Below are 20,769 nucleotides of genomic sequence, written 5' to 3'. Positions count from 1 at the left end.
AATGGGCTTTAGAAACAGACTCAAATTTGACTCCCAGCTGTGTGTCTTAAACTCTCTAAGCCTCCATGTCCTTATTTATGGACTGCAATGGTTTCTTTATGCAAATGGTGAACATCAAGACAAAGTTGGTAAGCTTAGCATGTGTCTCATATACAGTTCATATACAGTAAGGATAGTCAATAATATAGGCTATTTTCCCTTTTTCATTTTTACCCTTTATATTCTGTCACCCCTGGGGGGAAATGGCTGTCAGGAACATTTATAAGGCACAGTCTGACAATAAGAGAACAAACAACCCAATCAACAAATGGGCCAAGGACCTGAACAGACACTTCTCAGAGGAGGACATACAATCAATCAACAAGTACATGAAAAAATGCTCACCATCTCTAGCAGTCAGAGAAATGCAAATCAAAACCACCCTAAGATACCATCTCACTCCAGTTAGATTGGCAGCCAATATGAAGTCAAACAACAACAAGTGCTGGCGAGGATGTGGGGAAAAGGGTACACTTGTACGTTGCTGGTGGGACTGCAAATTGGTGCAGCCAATTTGGAAAGCAGTATGGAGATTTCTTGGAAAGCTGGGAATGGAGCCACCATTTGACCCAGCTATTCCCCTTCTCGGTCTATTCCCTAAAGACCTAAAAAGAGCATGCTACAGGGACACTGCTACATCGATGTTCATAGCAGCACAATTCACAATAGCTAGACTGTGGAACCAACCTAGATGCCCTTCAATGGATGAATGGATAAAAAAAATGTGGCATTTATACACAATGGAGTATTACTCTGCATTAAAAAATGACAAAATCATAGAATTTACAGGGAAATGGATGGCATTAGAGCAGATTATGCTAAGTGAAGCTAGCCAATCCCTAAAAAACAAATGCCAAATGTCTTCTTTGATATAAGGAGAGTAACTAAGAACAGAGTAGGGTCGAAGAGCATGACAAGAAGATTAACATTAAACAGGGATGAGAGGTGGGAGGGAAAGGGAGAGAGAAGGGAAAAAGCATGGAAACGGAAGAAGACCCTCAGAGTTATACAAAAGTACATACAAGAGGAAGTGAGGGGAAGGGGAAAAATAATACAAGGGGGACAAACGAATGTCAGTAGAGGGGGCAGAGAGAGAAGAGGGGAGGGGAGGGGAGGGGAGGGGTGATAGTAGAGGATAGGAAAGGCAGCAGAATACAACAGACACTAGTATGGCAATATGTAAATCAATGGATGTGTAACTGATGTGATTCTGCAATCTGTATATGGGGTAAAAATGGGAGCTCATAACCCACTTGAATCAAATTGTGAAATATGATATATCAAGAACTATGTAATGTTTTGAACAGCCAACAATAAAAAATTAAAAAAAAAAAAAAAAAGGCACAGTCTGAGGTGCTAAACCTACAGAAACAGGCATGAAATACCATCCATACCTCTAGGGACCTTGTTTGTAGTTTACGAGCATCTGTCTCTCTAGATGACAACCATGTGTACCTCTACCTTAAAAATCAACCCTCTGTTTGAGGCCATCTTGGGCAACTTAGCAAAGCCCTAAGCAACTTAGCAAGACCCTGTCTCAAAAAATAAAAAGAACTGGAGATGTGGCTTAGTAGTTAAGCACCCCTGGGTTCAATCCCCAGTACCAAAAAACAAAAACAGAAAAACAACCCCCTGAGAAGAGGGCAAGTTTATCAAAGAAATAAGCTCTGATTAACACTGCCAAGAACCACAGGGATAAACAAACACTGGAGAAGAAAAGTCCTCCTCTCTTCGGCTTCAGCCTTGTAGTCTCTAGGACCCGCTAATGGCTGAAGCAGCTGGCAATGGGGAAATGGATAATGCAGAGTACAGTCCCAGTATCACAAAATTCAGGAGGTGAAGAAGTAACTGCCCTAGTTTCTGAACACACTTTTTCTTGGTTCTTCTCTCATGGCTCCCTTTCTGGATCCCTCTTATTTAACTTCCTGATCTCTTAGTATTGGCATGTCTAGGAGTTAGCCTTTGGGTTTCTTTTCTTTACTACAGCTATACTCTAAGTACACAAAGTATAGTGGTCAGGACATTAAATATTATCCACATAATGACAAGTTCTAAATTTATATCACTAACACAGACTACTTTGCTAAACTCCAAAAAGGTGTACCTAAAAAGCCTGCTTTACATTTCCACTTAATGTTGAACAGACATCTTAAAGCCTAACATGAGGCTGAGGATGTAGCTCAGTGGTGGACAGTGCTTGCCCAGCATGTGTGAGGCTATGGATTCGAGCCCCAGAATTGCAAAAAGCAAACAAGCCAACAAAAAACTAACACGACTGAAAGCCTTAGTGGATCCTGACTCTTCCCTTCTCTCACATCCCATATCCAACCTAATAACGTGACTTCAAGATATATTCAGTCTGTCATTTCTCACAACCTCTGGCATTATCACCCAGGTAGAAGTCAATATCTTTACACACCTGCCCCCTTTTTTCTTCTTCTGATATTTATTGAGCACATGTTGTGTAAACAGCAATGTTAAGTAGGTGCTGGCCACCTACAATTTTCATTACCTTGGCAATAGATGCTTCCCTCTCTTATATGCATGCCTATGAGCAATGGAGAGGGCTGAGACATGAACAACATGCATGGTTTGAAAGGAAAAACAGAAATGCAGAATAAAGTAATAAGCTTTGTTTAGGAGGCCAGCAGATTCGTATTTCAAATTCTAACTCTTATCACCAAATCTGCTAATTCTGAACTTTTCACACCTGCACTTTTAAAAACTGCCTAACTAATCTCTCCACTAATACCCTTTACCGTAAACTATTTTCCAAAGAGTAACCAAATACTGGTAAGCATGTCACTCTTCTGCTTGAAATCCACTAATGAATTCCCATCTCATTCAAGGTCGAGTCCTTCAGCATAGAATGCCCTATTTTTGTTCCCAGATATACCCTGTGACCTCATCATACTCTTCACTCAGTCTGCTCCATCCCTATCATTTCCTTACTGTTCCTGGAACATGCTAAACATGCTACAACCTCAAGGCTTTTATTCTTACTATTCCTCTGCTTTGAATGCTCTTCCCACATATATCCCTCAATTTCCTCAGGTCTCCAACAGTTCATTGAAGTCTCCTGTCAAATACCCTTTATCAGAAAGGCCTTTCCTAATCACCATCTGTAAAAAAAAAAAAAAAAATGAAAAAGAATAACCTCTTTACAACACTCTCTATCCCCTTAACCTATTATTTCTTCATGGTTCCCCCCCACATCTTTCTCATACTATAATGTAAGCTTCATATAAAAACCGAATTTGTTTCATTGCTGTATCCCCCAAAATATACTAGTCCTGATACTTAATAACATGCATCAATAAACATTTGTTAAATGAATAAATCATTAAAATTTCTTGATATACATTTCCTTTTATTAATACTACTCTACCTCATCCCATTAATATTCTGTCTTAAAAATTCCTAGCCAAGCGCAGTGGCACATGCCTGTAATCCCAGAGGCTTGGGAGGCTGAGATAGGAGGAGCTGAATTCAAAACCAGCCTCAGCAATGGAGAGGCGCTAAGCAACTCAGTAGTATTCTATCTCTAAATAAAATACAAAATAGAGCTGGGGATGTGGCTCAGTGGCCAAGTGCCCCTGAGTTCAATCCCTGGTACCTGCCCCCCCGCCAAAAAAAATCCTCTACTGGTTAGAAGATCAATATTATGAGATTCCCCCATGACATCATTTGTGGTAACAATTTATTCTGTATAAAATTCTATTGTGTAGATATTTAGGTTGTTTGTAGTTTGAGGCTTCAAAAATAGTGTCCTCCAAGCACTCATGTATTAGAAGCCTAGTCTCAGTGTTCTAGTAATTAAGCGGCAGTAGAACCTTTGAGAGGTGAGGCTTAGTAAGAGGTAATTAGATCACTGAAAATGCTGCCCTCAGAAGGAATTAACAAGGGTCTTATTAAGTGAGTTAGCCCCTTTTCAGGGAGCTGACTTAACTCTATGGGGTCTCATTATACTCTATAAGGGCACTAATCCCACTCTAGGACTCATCACCTCTCAAAGTCCCCATCTCCTAAGCTATCACCTGGGAGTTTGAATTTTAACAGGTGAATTTTGGGAGAAAACAAATAAACTACAGCATATATTTGCCATATATTCTTACTAGAGTTCACATGTCTTCTTGAATCTATGGCTTAAAGTTTTTCATTCATTTTGGAAAATTCCCAACCTGAAAAACAAATAATTGTTTCTTCCCAATTCCTCTTCTCTCTTCCTGAGATTCCAATTATAACACACATGGTATCAATGGATCACTGAATCTCCTGAGTCTCTTTCATATTATTCAAACTTCTGTGCCCCTGTGCTTTAGTCTGAATATTTCTTTCTAGCCATCAGTTTACTTCTTTTTCTTTAGCTTTAATTTACTGATAAGCCCATCCATCTTTCTTCCTCTTTTTTCCCCCTTTTTATTTGGTACTGGAGATCAAACATGCTCTACCCCTGAGCTATATCCCACTTATTTTTTAATTTCATATTTTTCCATTTTCGAATTTTCTTTGGCTTTGTGGGAGGAGCAGCGCTGGGGCACTTTACCACTGAGTTATATCCCCAGCCCTTTTTATTTATTTATTTTTATTTTGAGACCAGGATCTCTCTAGGCTTTGAACTTGCAATCCTACCTCAGTGTCCTAAGTACCTGGGATTACAGGTGTGTTCACCTCATCTGTCTTGGTTCCATTTTTTAAAATAATAACTATTATTATTATTAATATTATTATAGTTTCCATGTCTCTGCTGAAATCTAAAGCTTGCTATTCAATTCCTTCAACACATTAATCATAAATTACTTTGAAGTCCACATCTGATATACTCAGTATGTGGATCCTGTGTGGGTCTGATTCTATTGTAGTATCTTCTATTTATTTGAATCATATCTATCACTTCTTGGTATTTTGGCAAGATCAAATGTAGAATCTGTTATTAGGTTAATATTTGAGTCATTACTTTTCTTCTTTTTTATCTATTTATTCAACTGAGTACCAGACATTGCATTTGGAAAAATTTAAGAGTTAATTGGAAACTCAGGATGATGTTACTTTCTTCCAGAGAGAATTTACTTTTGCTTTTGACAGGCGAAGAATGGGCTAGTTAAACCTGGGCACTTGCAGTCTTAGATCACCTTGTCCAATTGGGAATTAAGATAACTGGAATCTGGGCTCCATGATCATTATCCTGTGCTCTAAGAAAAATCGTCGGTATTTATCAGGTTACTTCTTTTGGTCAAGCCCTGAATTCTACCTTTTGCCTTTCTGGCCTTGTGACTCTATCACAGTTTTGCTCACTTTTTCAGTTTCATTGAAACTATAATAAAATGTGATCTTTAGTATATACATTTGAGTGGAAATTTTCTTAAAAAACAGGAATCCTAAAAGATTTGGTTTTTAGACCTTCATATTATCTTTGTCAATTAAGTCTTATGTTAATATATTCTGATTTATTAAATGATGAGCCCCATCTATTTGAACCAAATATTCGGGTCTCAAATTATGTTCACAACTAAATATCAAACACTGTTCCAAAGTACAAAGATATTAATTACTTTAACCTACAGTTGTTAAATCAACATTAAAAAATAGGGCTGGGGCTGGGGCTCAGTGGTAGAGCAATTGCCTTGCACATGCGAGAACTGGGTTTGATCCTCAGCACCACATAAAAATAAATAACTGAAATAAAGGTATTGTGTCCAACTACAACTAAAAAATAAATACCTTTAAAAAACATTTAAAAATAACAGCTGATGCAATATAGATGAGTGAGAATTTTAAGAGTATAGTTTATGGAGATTTTACATTACAAAAAATAAATTAATTTGAACATTTTTAACGTCTTTAAAATCCTGTAGAACAATAATCACCAAACAATACATATTTGTACGTACTTTTACATCCCATTTTTGTGAAAAGGTTGTTTAAGTCAGGATCCTTCTCTTGTGAGTTTACTCCACAAACAAATATTTTTGAATTATTATCATTTGTTAGGACTGACATATGGGCAACTGTGTACCATGAACCTGTGTTGACCATTAAGACGTCATCATCCAAATTTATTAAAGACTTTACAGAATGAACAGCAAGACTTCGAGATTTATCCTACAAAATAATAGTATGATGAGAATTTCAAAGAATATGACTGAAATATAAGCTGACTTCTTTTTGTTTTAGATAAAAGAAAATACTTGGTAGGAATATTGAAGAGCTACCTCGTCCTTTTTAGTTTAAAATATCATTATATATGTCTAAATAAAAAGTTTACAAATATATCTTATAAATATATTTATAACAAAAACCTTAACTTCATTTAGCCTAAGTAATTACTATCATTTGATTTTTTTGTATAAAAGACAATGCTAAAATCTCTAAAATATAATTAATAGATTAGAAATGTCTTGTCTTAGCTCCCATTCTTACCACTTCATGAAAATACATTCTCTGGTTATTGCCATTTTTTCTTCCCCATTACATTGTCACCTAAACTACTACTAGCTCAGAGAGATTAAAATTATGAAGTCTGAAAATATTATGAAAGATGATTTGATGAACTAGCTTCTGCTGTTGACCTCAGGTTTTTTGTTGTTCATTTTTGTGGTGCTGGGGAATGTAACCCAGGGCCTTATGCATGCGAGGCAAGTGCTCTACCAACTGAGCTAAATCCCCAGTCCTTGACCTTAGTTCTTGATAAGGAGATTCTGCCCAGGAATTCACCTTAGAAGTCTAATTTGAGTCAAGAATTGGAGTCGAAGAATATAAAAATGAATTTCACCTAATTATTTCATTTCATTGAAACCACAGTATGCCTCACATTCTCTGCCTGTATTCATATCAATTATGTACCTCTTACAAATCAAATCTATGACACTAAATTAAAGAGAGCACAACATGATTTGTTTTTTATATGCAGGATGGCCTCATATTTTCCCCAGAATTGGAAGAAAGAAAAGATCTCATTGTAGCTTTTCTCAAATCTTTTCTTAGAAGAAAAAAGCTTCTTTCAAATCTTAGAAGAAAAAATAAGTGCATCTTTCAGTTGTCAGTAATCTCATTTATGAGTCTTGAGAGGAGAATATGTTCTTTACAACTTCATGTGAGACTAAGATGACAAACATAATAGGAACACTGACTATGGAGTTATTAATTTTATTCAAGGTGACAATTAGGCCTTATAACCTCCCTGGTAATCTATAAAAAATATAAACAGTGAGGTATTATTTTTAGGTAGAGAGATTCTTTGACTAAGTAGCATTGTTGAAAATTACAATGAAAGTAAATAATAATTTTACCTGAAAAATAAGTTTATAATCTTTGAAAAGATCTATATTTATAAGATCTTTTTTTAGATGAGATGGAAATATTAAGACATCATAGCAATGTTGGTCCACAGCAAAGACTTTATCATCAATATGACATACAGATTTTACTTCATTATAGCCTCTTTTCTTCAAATTAATAAAAACTTCTTCAGGGCTGTAAGTATACAACATTAAGATATATTTAACATTAATACTTTTTTTCAGCAACAAAGAAAAATATTACTACATATATTGCATCTAGTAAAACTCACAATTTTAACCAATAATAAGCTAAAAGATAATTAGAAAACAAAAGTTAACATATTTATATAATCACCTTCGGTAATTTGGTGATAAGCTCTGGAATTAAACTATGATATCTCTATAATCATTCCCCTGGATGTGCCCCTTCACCCTTAAAAAGGTAATATTTCTTACCACAATTTAAAAAAAAAAATTTAGTTGTAGATGGACACAGTATCTTTATTTATTTTTATGTGGTGCTGAGGATTGAACCCAGTGCCTCTCACACGCGAGGCAGGCGCTCTACCATTGAGCTACGACCCCAGCCCCTTATCACATTTTTTTAAAAGGATGGCGACTTGAAGTATGAATAAAGAATTTGATTAAAACTCTTACCTGATTTTACAAGTATTTATCCAAGCATAAAGTGGCAGAGTAGAGGCCCTTAGTTCCTGTTTCCTAACTATTTCTGGCAGAATATGATAAATTGAAAGGGCATCATGTTTGATTCGACATCTTGCCAATGCTGCAGCCAATTTTGTCTTAAAACTAGAAACAGAAAATCAATTTTTGTTGACTACTGCATTTGAGACAAGACTATCCATTCCCCATTAGAAATATTAACAAATTACTTTCAGAATTTTAAACAATTCATCTATAATTTCACTTCAAATAGTTAAAGCCTAAAATAAAAATTTGTCAAGTGTGATAATAGAAATACAATAATCTTTTTCCTTTTTCTGTTTTTGCTGCCCCTGTATAGTTGTGCATTCCTCGAATATTTATATCTATTGTTAGTTGAAAAATAAATATTATTTAGTGAAAAGGATGTAGAGTCAGACAAATCTGAAGTTAAATCCAGGTTCTATCACTTAATAGCTATGTGACCTCAGGAATGTTACCTGATATTCAGGAATATTACCTAATCTTCTTTGGCCTTAGTTTTCTCATCTGAAAGGATGGTCAACTTACTTCACTATTAATATAGTCATTACCAACCAAGTGTACAAAATATTTAGCACAGTGCCTAGCCCATAGAAAGCACTCACTAGAGATTAGTTGTTATTATCATAGATGGCAATAATATAATCTTGAGAAGAGTAAAGAAATTTTATGAATCTGTATCAAATCCTGTCCAGTTCTGAATATCACATGCCTCAAAATTCCAAATAACGGAAAAGAAAAACAAGAACTGGTTAATATCACCATGAAGACCCAATAAATGTTTCATAAATGAGAATACATATTCCTAGCACTTTCATGGTAGGACTTAACCAAAATAAACCTCAACTATAACCTTGAAGAAATGAGGAAGAGATGTCACAGTTGTCATGAACTTCATGTGTGGTACAGAAAGAAATGGACATTGTCAAGAATTGGTGTCAGGTCCAGCTGATTTGCTTCAGAGACTGGGAGGCAGGACAAGGGTAGTAAGTGAGGAGCTCGGTTTTATTTCAGCACCAACTGTTAAATACTACTTTATTTTCCTTATGGCTGTATTCTCCCTTATTTAAACTACATATATCTCAACAGCACGAGAACTTCTCACCCATAAAAGTATTTATGTGGGAATGCATGTGTAGTTATGAGAAAAAGAACATGGGGCACTTAGGGAGAACAGGAAGGGTCATCAAACGTTAAACCTTTTAGGCTACAATAAAATAGACTTGTCTAGTCCTATGTCTAAATGTCACAGCAAGGAACCTAAAAAATGACATAGTACATTAATACACACCAAAGAATAAATTAATATAAAGAAAGTGAGTTACAAGGTTGGAGGGGCGGGAGGGGGCATGGGGTTATTAATGATGGTGGAATGTGATGATCATTATTATCCAAAGTACAGGTATGAAGATACAAATTGGTGTGAATATACTGTGTATACAACCAGAGATATAAAAAATTGTGTTCTATATGTGTAATAAGAATTATAATGCATTCCACTGTCATATATAAATTTAAAAAATTTTAAAAAGAAAGTAAGTTACTATTCTATATTGCACACCATGAAATGTTTGATTACAGAGTATTTTTGATAAAACAATATTTCTAAATTCCTACTTAGTTCAAATTTACAATAATAAATACTATTAATTCGTGTGTTATCACAGAGTTGCCCATATTCCTCTTTTACCAGTATCCCTATGCATACAGAGTCAGAGCTTCATTTCTAAATGTTAAACTATAATTATATAATTCTTGTTTAAATCTTAAATCCATTAGCTACAGAACAGAAAGTACTTGTCATGGTAAATGAGGATAATATAATAATAATAATAATAACATATAATAAGAATAACCTTAATAATAATATTATAACTTTAACCAACTCTTCGAGGGAGCAAGGGGGTAGGAATGAAGGTGGAAGGAGTTAGACATCATTACCCTAAGTAACATGTATGAAGACACAAATGGTGTGAAAATACTTTGTGTACAACCAATGACTTGAAAAATTGTGCTCTATATGTGTAATATGAAATAAACTGCATTCTGCCATCATGTAAAACAAATTAGAATAAATAAATAATTTAATAAAGGGGGAAAAAAAAGGCTCCTCCTGCTGAAACCTTATCCCAGCCTTTGGTATACTCCCCCTTAAAGAACCAGGGCCTTTTTTTCGTTGTTCAGTTCCAGCTCCTAGCAGGGCTAGAAGACCCATCAGACACTCCTCTTTTTATATCTAATTTCTGGCTTTGTCTTTATTTCTTACTATTATTTCAGACTTTTTACTTTTCCAGGCGGATCACACCTCCTGAGCAGGAACATGCTCTTTCAGGGTGCTGCTCACCCTGATAACACAGGCATCTGTTTCAGAATCTTCACTAAATAAGTGAAATAGGTAAAGAGTTTCCAAAGAAGGGCTGGAATATGAGAGATAAAACCCATAAGCAGTGTTTAAGAGGTATTTTGGCAAAAGAGAAACTCTGGAGCATTATAGGCAATTATAGGAAAAATAAGAAAATGAATATAATTGAGCAAATAAGATTTATCTGCATGGTTGTTTTAATACCCATAAGTCATTTGATATAATTTACCTTACTGTTCAACAGTATAGAATAAAAAAAATCAATGGTTATTTCAGATTTCTAAAATTTGGATCTTTGTTTTCTTAACTCAGCAAGATTGCCTTTTTTTTTTTTTTTTACTTCCTGCATTGCAGTTTTGAAAGTACCCCAGGCATGAAGCCAAGACTATTCTAAGGCTCAATTCATTTGTTTTTGTCATCTCAGGGATCAAGTTTCCAGGCTGTTTCTTGTGTAATATCCAAAACTTTTACCTAATGTATTTTATCCAGTTTTCTAGTTGCTTACAGTGGTTGGACAAGTCTGATTCAGGATACTCTATCATGATCATATAATTACATTTTTAAAATATCACCCTACCTGCCATGTGGAATGGATTGAGATATAGTAATAGTAATAGTAAAGAGTTATAAGCAGGAAAACCTATGAGGAAGCTGTCATAATAGTCTAAGTGATAGATTTTGGTGGCATCGTTTTGGAAAGAGAAGTAAATGAACAGATTCAACATTTTTGAACTTGAGTTGCAGGACTTCATGCATTAGATATGGTAGGGCCAATGGAGGGGAGGAAAGGCGAATCAAGGATGATAGCTAGGTTGATGGTAACTTCATTGTAACATAGAGGACTTCAGGCTGAATAGTTTTGGGAGGATGGAGTCACTAGATCCTTCCCCACTGCCACTCTATTCTGTTGCCTATTTCACCCCAATTCCAGCCCATGAAAGTTCAACAAATTTTTTTGCAGAAGAATAGTTTTAAGCAGGTGGGAAGGCATAGGGAGCAAGAAGCAGCAGTATCTCTCTCTCTCTCTCTTGTTCATGAGCTATAATTTTTTATTAGCGCTTCATAGCTAAACATAGTAGTTAGATTCTTTCCAACAAACTCACACATGCATGGAAATCTATTTCAGTTCATGATCTCCCCCTCTTACTGGCCCTTTTCCCTCCCATCCTCCTCCCCTTCTCCCTTTCTCCTTAATTTATCATATAGTACTAAAAATCCCAGCAGCTCAGAAGGCTAAGACAGGAGGATTGTGAATTCAAAGTCAGCATCAGCAAAAGTGGGGTGCTAAGCAACTCAGTGAGACTCTGTCTCTTAATAAAATACAAAAAAGAGCTGGGGATGTGGTTCAGTGGGTAAGTGCCTCTGAGTTTAGTCCCTGGTACCCAAAAATAAAAATGAATTTTATACAAGGAATGAGTTCTTAAAGACTTTTGTGTATGTCAAAAAATGATGATAGGTATCATCTTAAATCGCATCTCTGAAGCTGTGAATAAATGAAGAAAAGGTACAATTTGGTATAGAGAAGTATTAGTGTGAAAAAACACAAGGATCCCTGGGAGAGACAACAACAAACACAATTTTCCTAAGGAGGAAATCATTCTCATTCAATTTCTCAATAATTATTTCTTCTAACACCTTTTAAAATGAACCTTTATCCTATCAATAGATATATACTAAAATATACTTTGAAGTTTGTGTGATTCTACTTCCCAACAGTACCCACCCTAGAGCCCCAGAAGATCTTCAGAGGTTAGTACCTACATATTGTTTGCAGTTGGGAATTGGCTATGGAGGATTGGTCCAAAAGAAGGTACCTGACCCATATTGAGCCAATCAAAATTCCTCTCATGGGAATTTAGATTGGTAAATTTGTTGTTGTATTTGTTTTACCATGCTAGGGATTTAACCTAGGGCCTCATGCATCCTAGGCAAGTGCTCTGGGCCATACCCCAGCCCTACTCATGGGATTTAGAATTGGGATATAGAAATGGTAAGTATGTCTCCACTAAGAAACTAGCATAAGACTATCACATATAAGCTCAGGTATGGGGGTAAAACAGTAGGGGACTTTTCTGCATAGACCAGAGAAGCAGAGAAGACAAAAGTGCAGAGAAAAAGAGAATGAAGCAGATACTAGGAAACGAGACAAAAAGATAAAGAGATAGAGAAGCAACTGGATGCAGTGGCACATACCTGTAATCCCAGCAGGAGGCTGAGGCAGGAGGGTAACAAGTTCAAAGCCAGCCTCAGCAATTTAGTGAGGCCCTAAGCAATTTAGTGAGACCCAGTCTCTAAATAAAAAATAAAAAAAGAGCTGGGGTTGTGGTTAAGCACACATAGGTTCAATCCCTGATTTAAAAAAAAAAGCAAAAATAAAGTCCTAACATCTTTCCAGTTCCTGACTTCAGTCTCTTTCAGAGTCTTTGAATTCTATCTGTAAGAACACAATTCAAGGGACTGGGATTGTGGCTCAGAGATGGAGCGCTCACCTCACACATGCAAGGTCCTGGGTTCAATCCTCAGCACCACATAAAAATAAATAATTAAATAAATAAATAAAAATAAGGGTATTGTGTCCAACTACCACTAAAATATAATATTAAAAAAAAGAACACGATCCAAGTATCTATAAGAACATTTTCCATTTTCACTCAATCTAACTGAAGATGGTTTCTATTACTTGAAAGCTAGAACTCTGAATTAAAATACTGTAACTCTTTTTATGTATATTTTTCCCATCACTGCTCTACTAGTCTCAGTAATTCAATTACAAAATACAAGCATTTCTCCTACCGCATATAATGAATGGAGCATAATAATAGTATAATGGGACTGATTAATTTGGGGGAAAACCCACTGTGCTGACACCAATGTAATCTACCAGACCAGAGGAGGGCAGTGAGTATTATGGGGAAAGGGAGAAAACTGGGGAATTAGGAGTCCCTACACAGTCACACAATCTGATTCCTCTGGCCTACCAAGACATCCCCTTGACCTGTCCAACTCCTACCTGCCTCACTAGCTTCCTCAGCTAAAGTCTACTCTTAATGAAATCAGTCTGGTCTTTCTTACTTGGCTAGAGCCTGTTAACTCAGCCTAACCTCAGCTCTCATTAGCTCCTCTGAGACTATCAAGACAGCCAGGAAAGTGTCCTAAGTCCTCACTTAGAAGCATAAGAAGACTGAAACTCAGAGCCTGTCCCACAGCATATTGTTCCACCAAGTTTTCTACCCCATCCTGGATGCCTGTTCTGGAAAGCAGGATGCCCATGTGGGTATGAGGAGGGAAGTGTTTCCTCCAAAACCCAAGTGGTAAACATAGGGTAGATCCTCACTTATCTAACACAGAGTACATATATCTGATTGCTTTTGCTCTTCTCCATTCCCACAATTTCTCATGGCTGATTGACATAAGCTATGTCTATGTCATGTCTTTAATCTAGCAGCGTACCTCAGCCAAACCGGTCAGCTACTTTTTATATGGTAGCATATAAAATGTTAAAGCATAGACTCTGCAGTCAGACTACCCGAGTTTGAATTCTGGCTATCCCCTTTCTAGTTCTGTGGCATTAGACAGGTTACTTTAACCTACTAGTTCCCCAGTTTTCCCACGTTACAAGTTGGTGAAAGTAACCAACTCATATAAACAGCTTCTTAGAAATGATTGAGGCATACTAAAAGTTCAATAAAGCTATTATTATTATACTATTATATGAGTCCTCTGGTTTCAGCCTTCAATAATTTAAATAAAATGATTTGGATTTCCCATAAAAATAAAATCAGATATCAAACTAACAATTGTTTCAGACTATTCATTAGGTAAAATACTTCCTACAAGATTGTTTTTGTTGCTATATTGTACATTCTATTAAAGTTCAACAACATAATAAGAAAAACTATAACCAACACTGTCTTAGTCTGTTTTGTGGGCAATAATAGGATATTAAGAAAATTTACGAGTAATTTTAAAAGAACACAAATTTATTTTCTCACAGTTCTAGAGGTTGGGAATTCCAAGATCAAGATGTTGGCTTCTGGTGAGAGCCTTCTTCATGGCAGAAAGCAGAAGGGCAAGGATGTAAGACAGCAAACCCACTTCTGCAAGCCCTTTTAATAATGGCATTAATCTACTCAGGAGGACAGAGCCCTCATGACTAAACAGCTCCCATTAGGCCCCACCTCTCAATACTGCCACATTGGGGATTAAATTTCCAACCAGAACTCTGGGAGACTTATTCAAACCATAGAAAATAACAACATATGGGGCTGGGGATGTAGCTCAAGCGGTAGCGCGCTCGCCTGGCATGTGCGGGGCGCTGGGTTCGATCCTCAGCACCACATAAAAATAAAAAAAAAATAAAGATGTTGTGTCCGCCAAGAACTAAAAAATAAAAAAATATTGAAAAATTCTCTAAGTCTTTAAAAAAAAAAAAAAGAAAAAGAAAATAACAACATCTCACTTATTGACCATTATTATGTATCTGATTCTATCCTGAGCACTTTACATGTATTAATTAATTAGTTCTCCTAACAACTCTTTGAGGTAGGCATTTATTATCTTCATGGTAGGCATATGTTGATATTTAAGATAAAAAAGGAAAAAATTTAAATCCCGTTAGTTTGTTCTTAGAAAAATAGATTTTTTTTCCTGTTTGGCAAAATGGTATGTTCTTGTCCACATCAGACTTTTACTTTTGATTCATATTAGATTTTGTTTTCAAAGACATGTAAATAAGATGGATGTGAGGATGAACTGGCTGTGACATCTGTCACCCCATTGATTGCCCAGGTTGATTTTAGCTGATCTGGCTGGCTAGGTGGGAGTCCCCTTGCACCCTCACCACTCCATGTGCATCCCACCCGAAGCTACAAAGCTGTGTGCTTGGTCAAAGAGGATGACCTTCCCTGATAGAGGAGGAGTGGTCTTCAGTCAAGGGTATACAGACTAGCTGAGCTCCCCTGCTAGAACCTCCAAACAAGCTCTCAAGACATGAAAGTAAAACTAAGGAAAAAAGTAATAGCTGCTTCAGATGAAGTCTGAATTATGTACAAGCCAAAAACTATTAAGAATTTTTAAAGATTCTCACATGTTAATACATTGAATCTTATAATTCAAGGTTTCAAAACATTTTGATTTTTAACAGGATAATCTATTCAAAATTGTTTATAAAGGAACTCAAGAAATTTATAAACTTGTATATTTCATCTTCATAAAATTTTCACACACACACACACACACACACTATACTGCATACAGTTTTGCCAGTAAAAACAATGATATTGATTTTAAATATTAAACCATTTTTACTTATAACTTACCTGTTAAGAAGGTTCTCTACTTCTTGAACTTCCAATATGGACTCTTCATTATCAGAAAGAACACGATTTTGAAATTTTCTATCTTGAAAATCATACAGCATCACAATAATAAGACTGCTCAAATGATCTGGCTACCAAGAGGAAACACACAAAAAGAAAACTATACAAACAAAATCTAATAGTAACATTTTATAATCCATTATTTTTCATAACAGAGCAGGAATGTGACAATATTTACAAAGTCTGGTTAGACTTGAAAATAGGGAAGGTCTTCAAAATAAAAAATAAATCCAGTAGAAAAAATTTCAAAAAAAAATTTTTTTTTTGTACTTTCATTAAAATGAAAAGGACAAGGGTTCAAACTAGAAGAAAGAATCTGTAGTTTGAAGTGGTCTCAGCATTAAGCAAAGTAGCTATTATTTAAATATGAAAGCTTTTTAATAATTAAGAATAATCATGACATAAGCTGATTCTAAAAGTTGTCTACTTACTATTGTGGTACTTGGGAAGATATAGCTGTCGATTAACATAGTTTCCAAAATATCTTGATCTGCAAGACAAGGGAAATGCCTGTTTACCAGAGATACCAAGGCTAAAAATGAAAACTTTGGAGTCAAAATACACTTTAAATAATGCCATAAGGTAAGTTTACTTTCATATCCAAAGTGTATTTGCATTCTTAATGAAGACTTAAATTAAAATGACATGATAAAATATTTATAATCTTTATGAATCCTGGGCCCTAATGGCCCAGGCTTCACATAGAATCATAGTCAAAGAAGCACTCTCTGAATAATCAAAGTAGTCATAAAGGAATTTCAACCTTGCAATTTGTCTTTTGAAAGACATAAAAAGATACAATAATGTTAAACAACCCTTCTCTTATTCTTTTTAAGTATTCCTATTTTTTGCTAATATTTTATTTAGAATTTTTGTCCTATATTTATGTTTATGAGGTTTCAAATTTTCTTTCCTTGTAACATCCTTGACAGTGTTTCAAGGTTATACTAGCCTTATAAAATTAGTGGGAGGCATTCCCTCATCCTCTATTCTCTCCAATAGTTTGGTTAGAATGGCATTATTTCCAACTGAAATATTTGGAGAACTCACTAGTGAAGACACTGATATGATATCTAATTTAAGACCTAAGTGACAAGGAATTGTCATGTAAAGATCTGGGAAGCAGGGTTGGACAGACAGTAGGCCAGGTAGAGAGAATAGAATGATTATTGCAAAGGTACTACATGGAAAAAAGTGGGATTTTTTTTTCCCCCTTTTTGGTACCAGGGATTTAACTCAGGAGCACTAGACCACTGAGCCACATCCCCGGTACTATTTTGTATTTTATTTAGAGAAAGGCTCTCACTGAGTTGCTTAGCGCCTCACCTTTCCTGAGGCTGGCTTTGAACTTGGAATCCTCCTGCCTCAGCCTTCTGAACTGCTGGGATTACAAGCATGCACAAAAGTGGATATGATATATTTTAAAACTTCCACAGTACATGAATGTTCTTTTGTGATATAACTACTTAAACTATACTTACATATTATATGCAGTTCATTTGTGTGTGTGTATGTGTGTGTGTGTGTGTGAGAGAGAGAGAGGGAGAGAGAGATGCTTTAGTCAGCTGAACAAAAAGCAAGGCCATCTTCAATTTGTTCAACATTTATGGAAAACCTGTTACATATGAGGTAAGCTGAATTTAAACCTTTATTTGGGAGATGGGAAAACTAGAAAGAATACTAGTTTGGGAATATAGACTCCAATTTTCAAAGGAAATCTTTTGTGAATCATTATCCATATTTTAGCCATCAATTATGGATATATATTGTACAAGGTAATGTTCCCATTTCATTTATAAGGAAAATGAAGTTCATAGTTTTACATCCTAGTACTTGTGAACCAATTCTGTGTCTCTGAAATCTCTTGTCTTTGTGTCTTTCTTTATCTGGGGCTTTGAGTCCCATAGTAGACACTATTAGTTGAGTAACCAAGGGCAGCGACATGGGCACTCTATAAGACTGACCCTCAATAAAAATCCTACACGGCAAGATTCAGGTGACTTCCCAGGTTGGCAATACTTCATTCTTGTTGTCATATATCATTATCAGGAGAATTAAGCACTTGTCAATAAGACTCCATTGAGAGAAGACAACAGGACACTTGCATATATCTGCTCCTGGACTCTGTCCTACATACTTTCCTGGCTGCTGATTCTAATCCATGTCCTTTTGCTGTAAGAAACTGTAACCTTGAGTATAAAAGCTCTGCTAGGCTCTATGAATTCTGTTAGGGAACTGTTGAACCTGAGGGTAGCCTGGATAACCCTCTGCTACAATTACTAATACACAAAAGTTAGAACCAAACCATGTGTTAAGCATTTACTAGGTTTTTCAATTTATATACTTCCCAAAATGACAGAATATGTGATTCTCTAATGATCAGATTAATATCACAGTCAGTTCCTAGGAGTAAAAGTTGACCCATTACTACATACACCTAGAAAACTCAAAGAAAGATTAGCCAGGGAAAAGATCAGCAATTTCGGGGACCTCTCTCTCTCTCTCTCCTTAAGTTGTTTTTGTCTTCATTTCCTTTTATTGGTTGTTCATACATCTCTTAAGAAATCATTTCACCAGTTTTTCTTTTTAATATCTATTATTACTTGAAGCATACAGAGATTCTTTGAAAAATAAACAAATTAGCTGCTAGTACTCTACTACTTTGACAGAAGTCAAACAATAGGAACAGGTTTCTCTTCATTAGTAATTCTACCTTGTTTAGCAAAAAACTGACCTTGTGGTTATCTGGTAAAAATAGAACTAGTTTTTATTTTTAAAAAAAAATCATAATGAGGCCTTTAAAACTCTAAAAGGTTAATCAGATAAAAATTCTACTTGCTTGAAAGAGTTTATGCAAAAAAAAGGACATCCACAAAGACACAAACAATACAACTGAAAAGCATAAAACACAACCAGAGGGATACACTTAATATTTGTATAATTTAGAGATTTTGGTTTTTCCTTCTCCTACTTTCTCCAAAAATGATGGTAATGAGATCTAATCACCCATTCACAAACTCATAAATGAAAGAGACTCTCTATTTTATACAATAACTTCTAGAGTTTTACTGTTCCTGTAAGACCTTAGGGATGAAATCCTGTTTTGTTTTTCTTAAATCATGACTCTCTGAATATAAAATATATAAGCCAAATGTGAGTTTACAAATATCATACCTCTTCAAGGTGTCTCTTTGGGAAGCCATATGCTCATCAGTTTAGTCAGGCTGCCAGTACTCCCAAACATTTAGGGAAATTATTTTTGGACCTACATGCAATTTACAAACCAGTATAACATTTATGGTTACAACTAGTACACAAACAAAAGACTCCTGACCTTTTGACAGATTTCCTCTTAGTAACAATATCTGGTATTTTCCTAGTGTCAGCTCCACACTCAGAAGTTGATAATTAACAACCACAGGGGAGAGAATCTGAAACATTGGGACTGGAACCCTGGAGGCAGAGAGGGGAATTACACTGAAGTTGGGCTCCCAAAATTAAAGCTATCTGCTAAAAATGGAATCATCTAGGCTGGGGTTGTAGCTCAGAGGTAGGGGGGCTTGCCTAGCATGGGCGACGCCCTGGGTTTGAACCCCAACACCACGTAAAAATAAAGACATTTTTAAAAGATGGAATCATCTTAATTAGGGTTAATGGTGATACTCATTTTTTAAATATTGCACCTTTTCGTTTTATTTCATGTTTTTTCCAACATTCTCTTAATGGTTTTATGTTTATGCAAGCTCATAAACTAATATATAAGATGTACATACAGGGAATGGAAAGACACTCAAGGAGGCTCTTGTTCTCCTTACTAACAGAATCGTTTCCAGTTCATTTTATTTATTTATTTTTTAAATATTTTTTTAGTTGTCAATGGACCTTTATTTATTTATTTATTTATATGTACTGCTAAGAATCGAACCCAGTGTCTCACACATGCCAGGCAAGCGCTCTATCACTGAGCCACAACCCCAGCCTCCAGCTCATTTTAATGACCATGCAGTAAATCTAAGGACAAGGCACTCGGCTAGGTACTGAGAAAAATGGAGCTAGATCCACTACAGCTTCCTTAATTCCTTGACGTTTGCAATTAACCAACGATGTGCACATGGGTAAAAATAAAAAAATTTTTAAAAACCTGATGCGTTTGAGGGACTGCATTTCACAGATTCTCTCCTTATCGTTTTATTCTAATGCTCATCTTCAAGACTGGTACTACTCACACTTCAGGGTACTGAAAGCCAGCTCATAGGACAACCGCTGTACAGATTCATCCTCAAACTCGGGCAAGGACGGCAGGGGTTCATTCCCGTACTTTATTAAGATTTTATCTGACGACTTTTCCACTCGAATACCCTGAAAAATGTTCGCTGCCAAAACGTACACGGAGTCCGGGTAGCCCGTTTTTTCGGGTACAATAATCGAACTTCTTTGGGTGGATACTGTGCCACCTGACACCTCCAGGGAAGCGAATTGGGAGATCTCCTCGACATTGTTTTCGTCCGAAAACTCCAGTTCACTTGCGGAGTTCAACATGTTTGCCCCTTGGCTGTCGTTAGCTCAAGCTTCAGTGACAATTAAGATGTTCCGGGAAATGGTTTTCCTTGTATCTTAAGCATCGTTTCTGTGGAAGGAAAAGGTTATCTCGGTCAATCACTATTTCTGCAGCACCTCTCTGGACGGCCCCTTGGTTGTGGCGTCAAAGACTACAAGGTGGCATTCACTGGCCGGTCCAAGCATCCCATACTGTGAGTCAGACGAGCCCCAAGAGAAACTTCCAGCACTCAGAAAGGAGAGGAGAGATGGAGAGCCGCTTCCCAAGAGACGAGCGACGTTTACCGTGGCCAGGGTGGGGACAGAGGGCCCCAGTGACCGCAACTGCGGCCCCGCAGGCGCTGGTCCCCTGCTCCCACAAATCCGCCCTTACCCCGAGGGCGGATGTTTCCCAGAGCTTTGGGGACAGAGACGCGGCTGCCTCTGCACTTTGGGCACTGAGGCTGGT

General features: G+C 36.3%; 1 protein-coding gene across 1 annotated transcript in view; it reads right to left on the bottom strand.

Annotated features, from left to right (window-relative positions):
- The window catches only part of Nsun7 (NOP2/Sun RNA methyltransferase family member 7), a 36,202-nt gene extending 15,899 nt beyond the window's left edge, over nt 1-20,303 (bottom strand). Inside the window, exons 1-6 of the mRNA XM_027945476.2 lie at nt 19,991-20,303; nt 16,196-16,254; nt 15,705-15,835; nt 7,977-8,129; nt 7,329-7,512; nt 5,931-6,141 (exon numbers count right to left, since the gene is read on the bottom strand). Coding sequence (XP_027801277.1) covers nt 5,931-6,141; nt 7,329-7,512; nt 7,977-8,129; nt 15,705-15,835; nt 16,196-16,254; nt 19,991-20,303 — 1,051 coding nt within the window. The remainder of the gene's footprint in view (nt 1-5,930; nt 6,142-7,328; nt 7,513-7,976; nt 8,130-15,704; nt 15,836-16,195; nt 16,255-19,990) is intronic.
- Nucleotides 20,304-20,769: the final 466 nt, after the last annotated feature.

This window comes from Marmota flaviventris, chromosome 7 (genome assembly GCF_047511675.1).
Source record: "Marmota flaviventris isolate mMarFla1 chromosome 7, mMarFla1.hap1, whole genome shotgun sequence".
NCBI classification, from domain to species: domain Eukaryota; kingdom Metazoa; phylum Chordata; class Mammalia; order Rodentia; family Sciuridae; genus Marmota; species Marmota flaviventris.
This window is presented reverse-complemented; position numbering and strand designations above follow the sequence as displayed.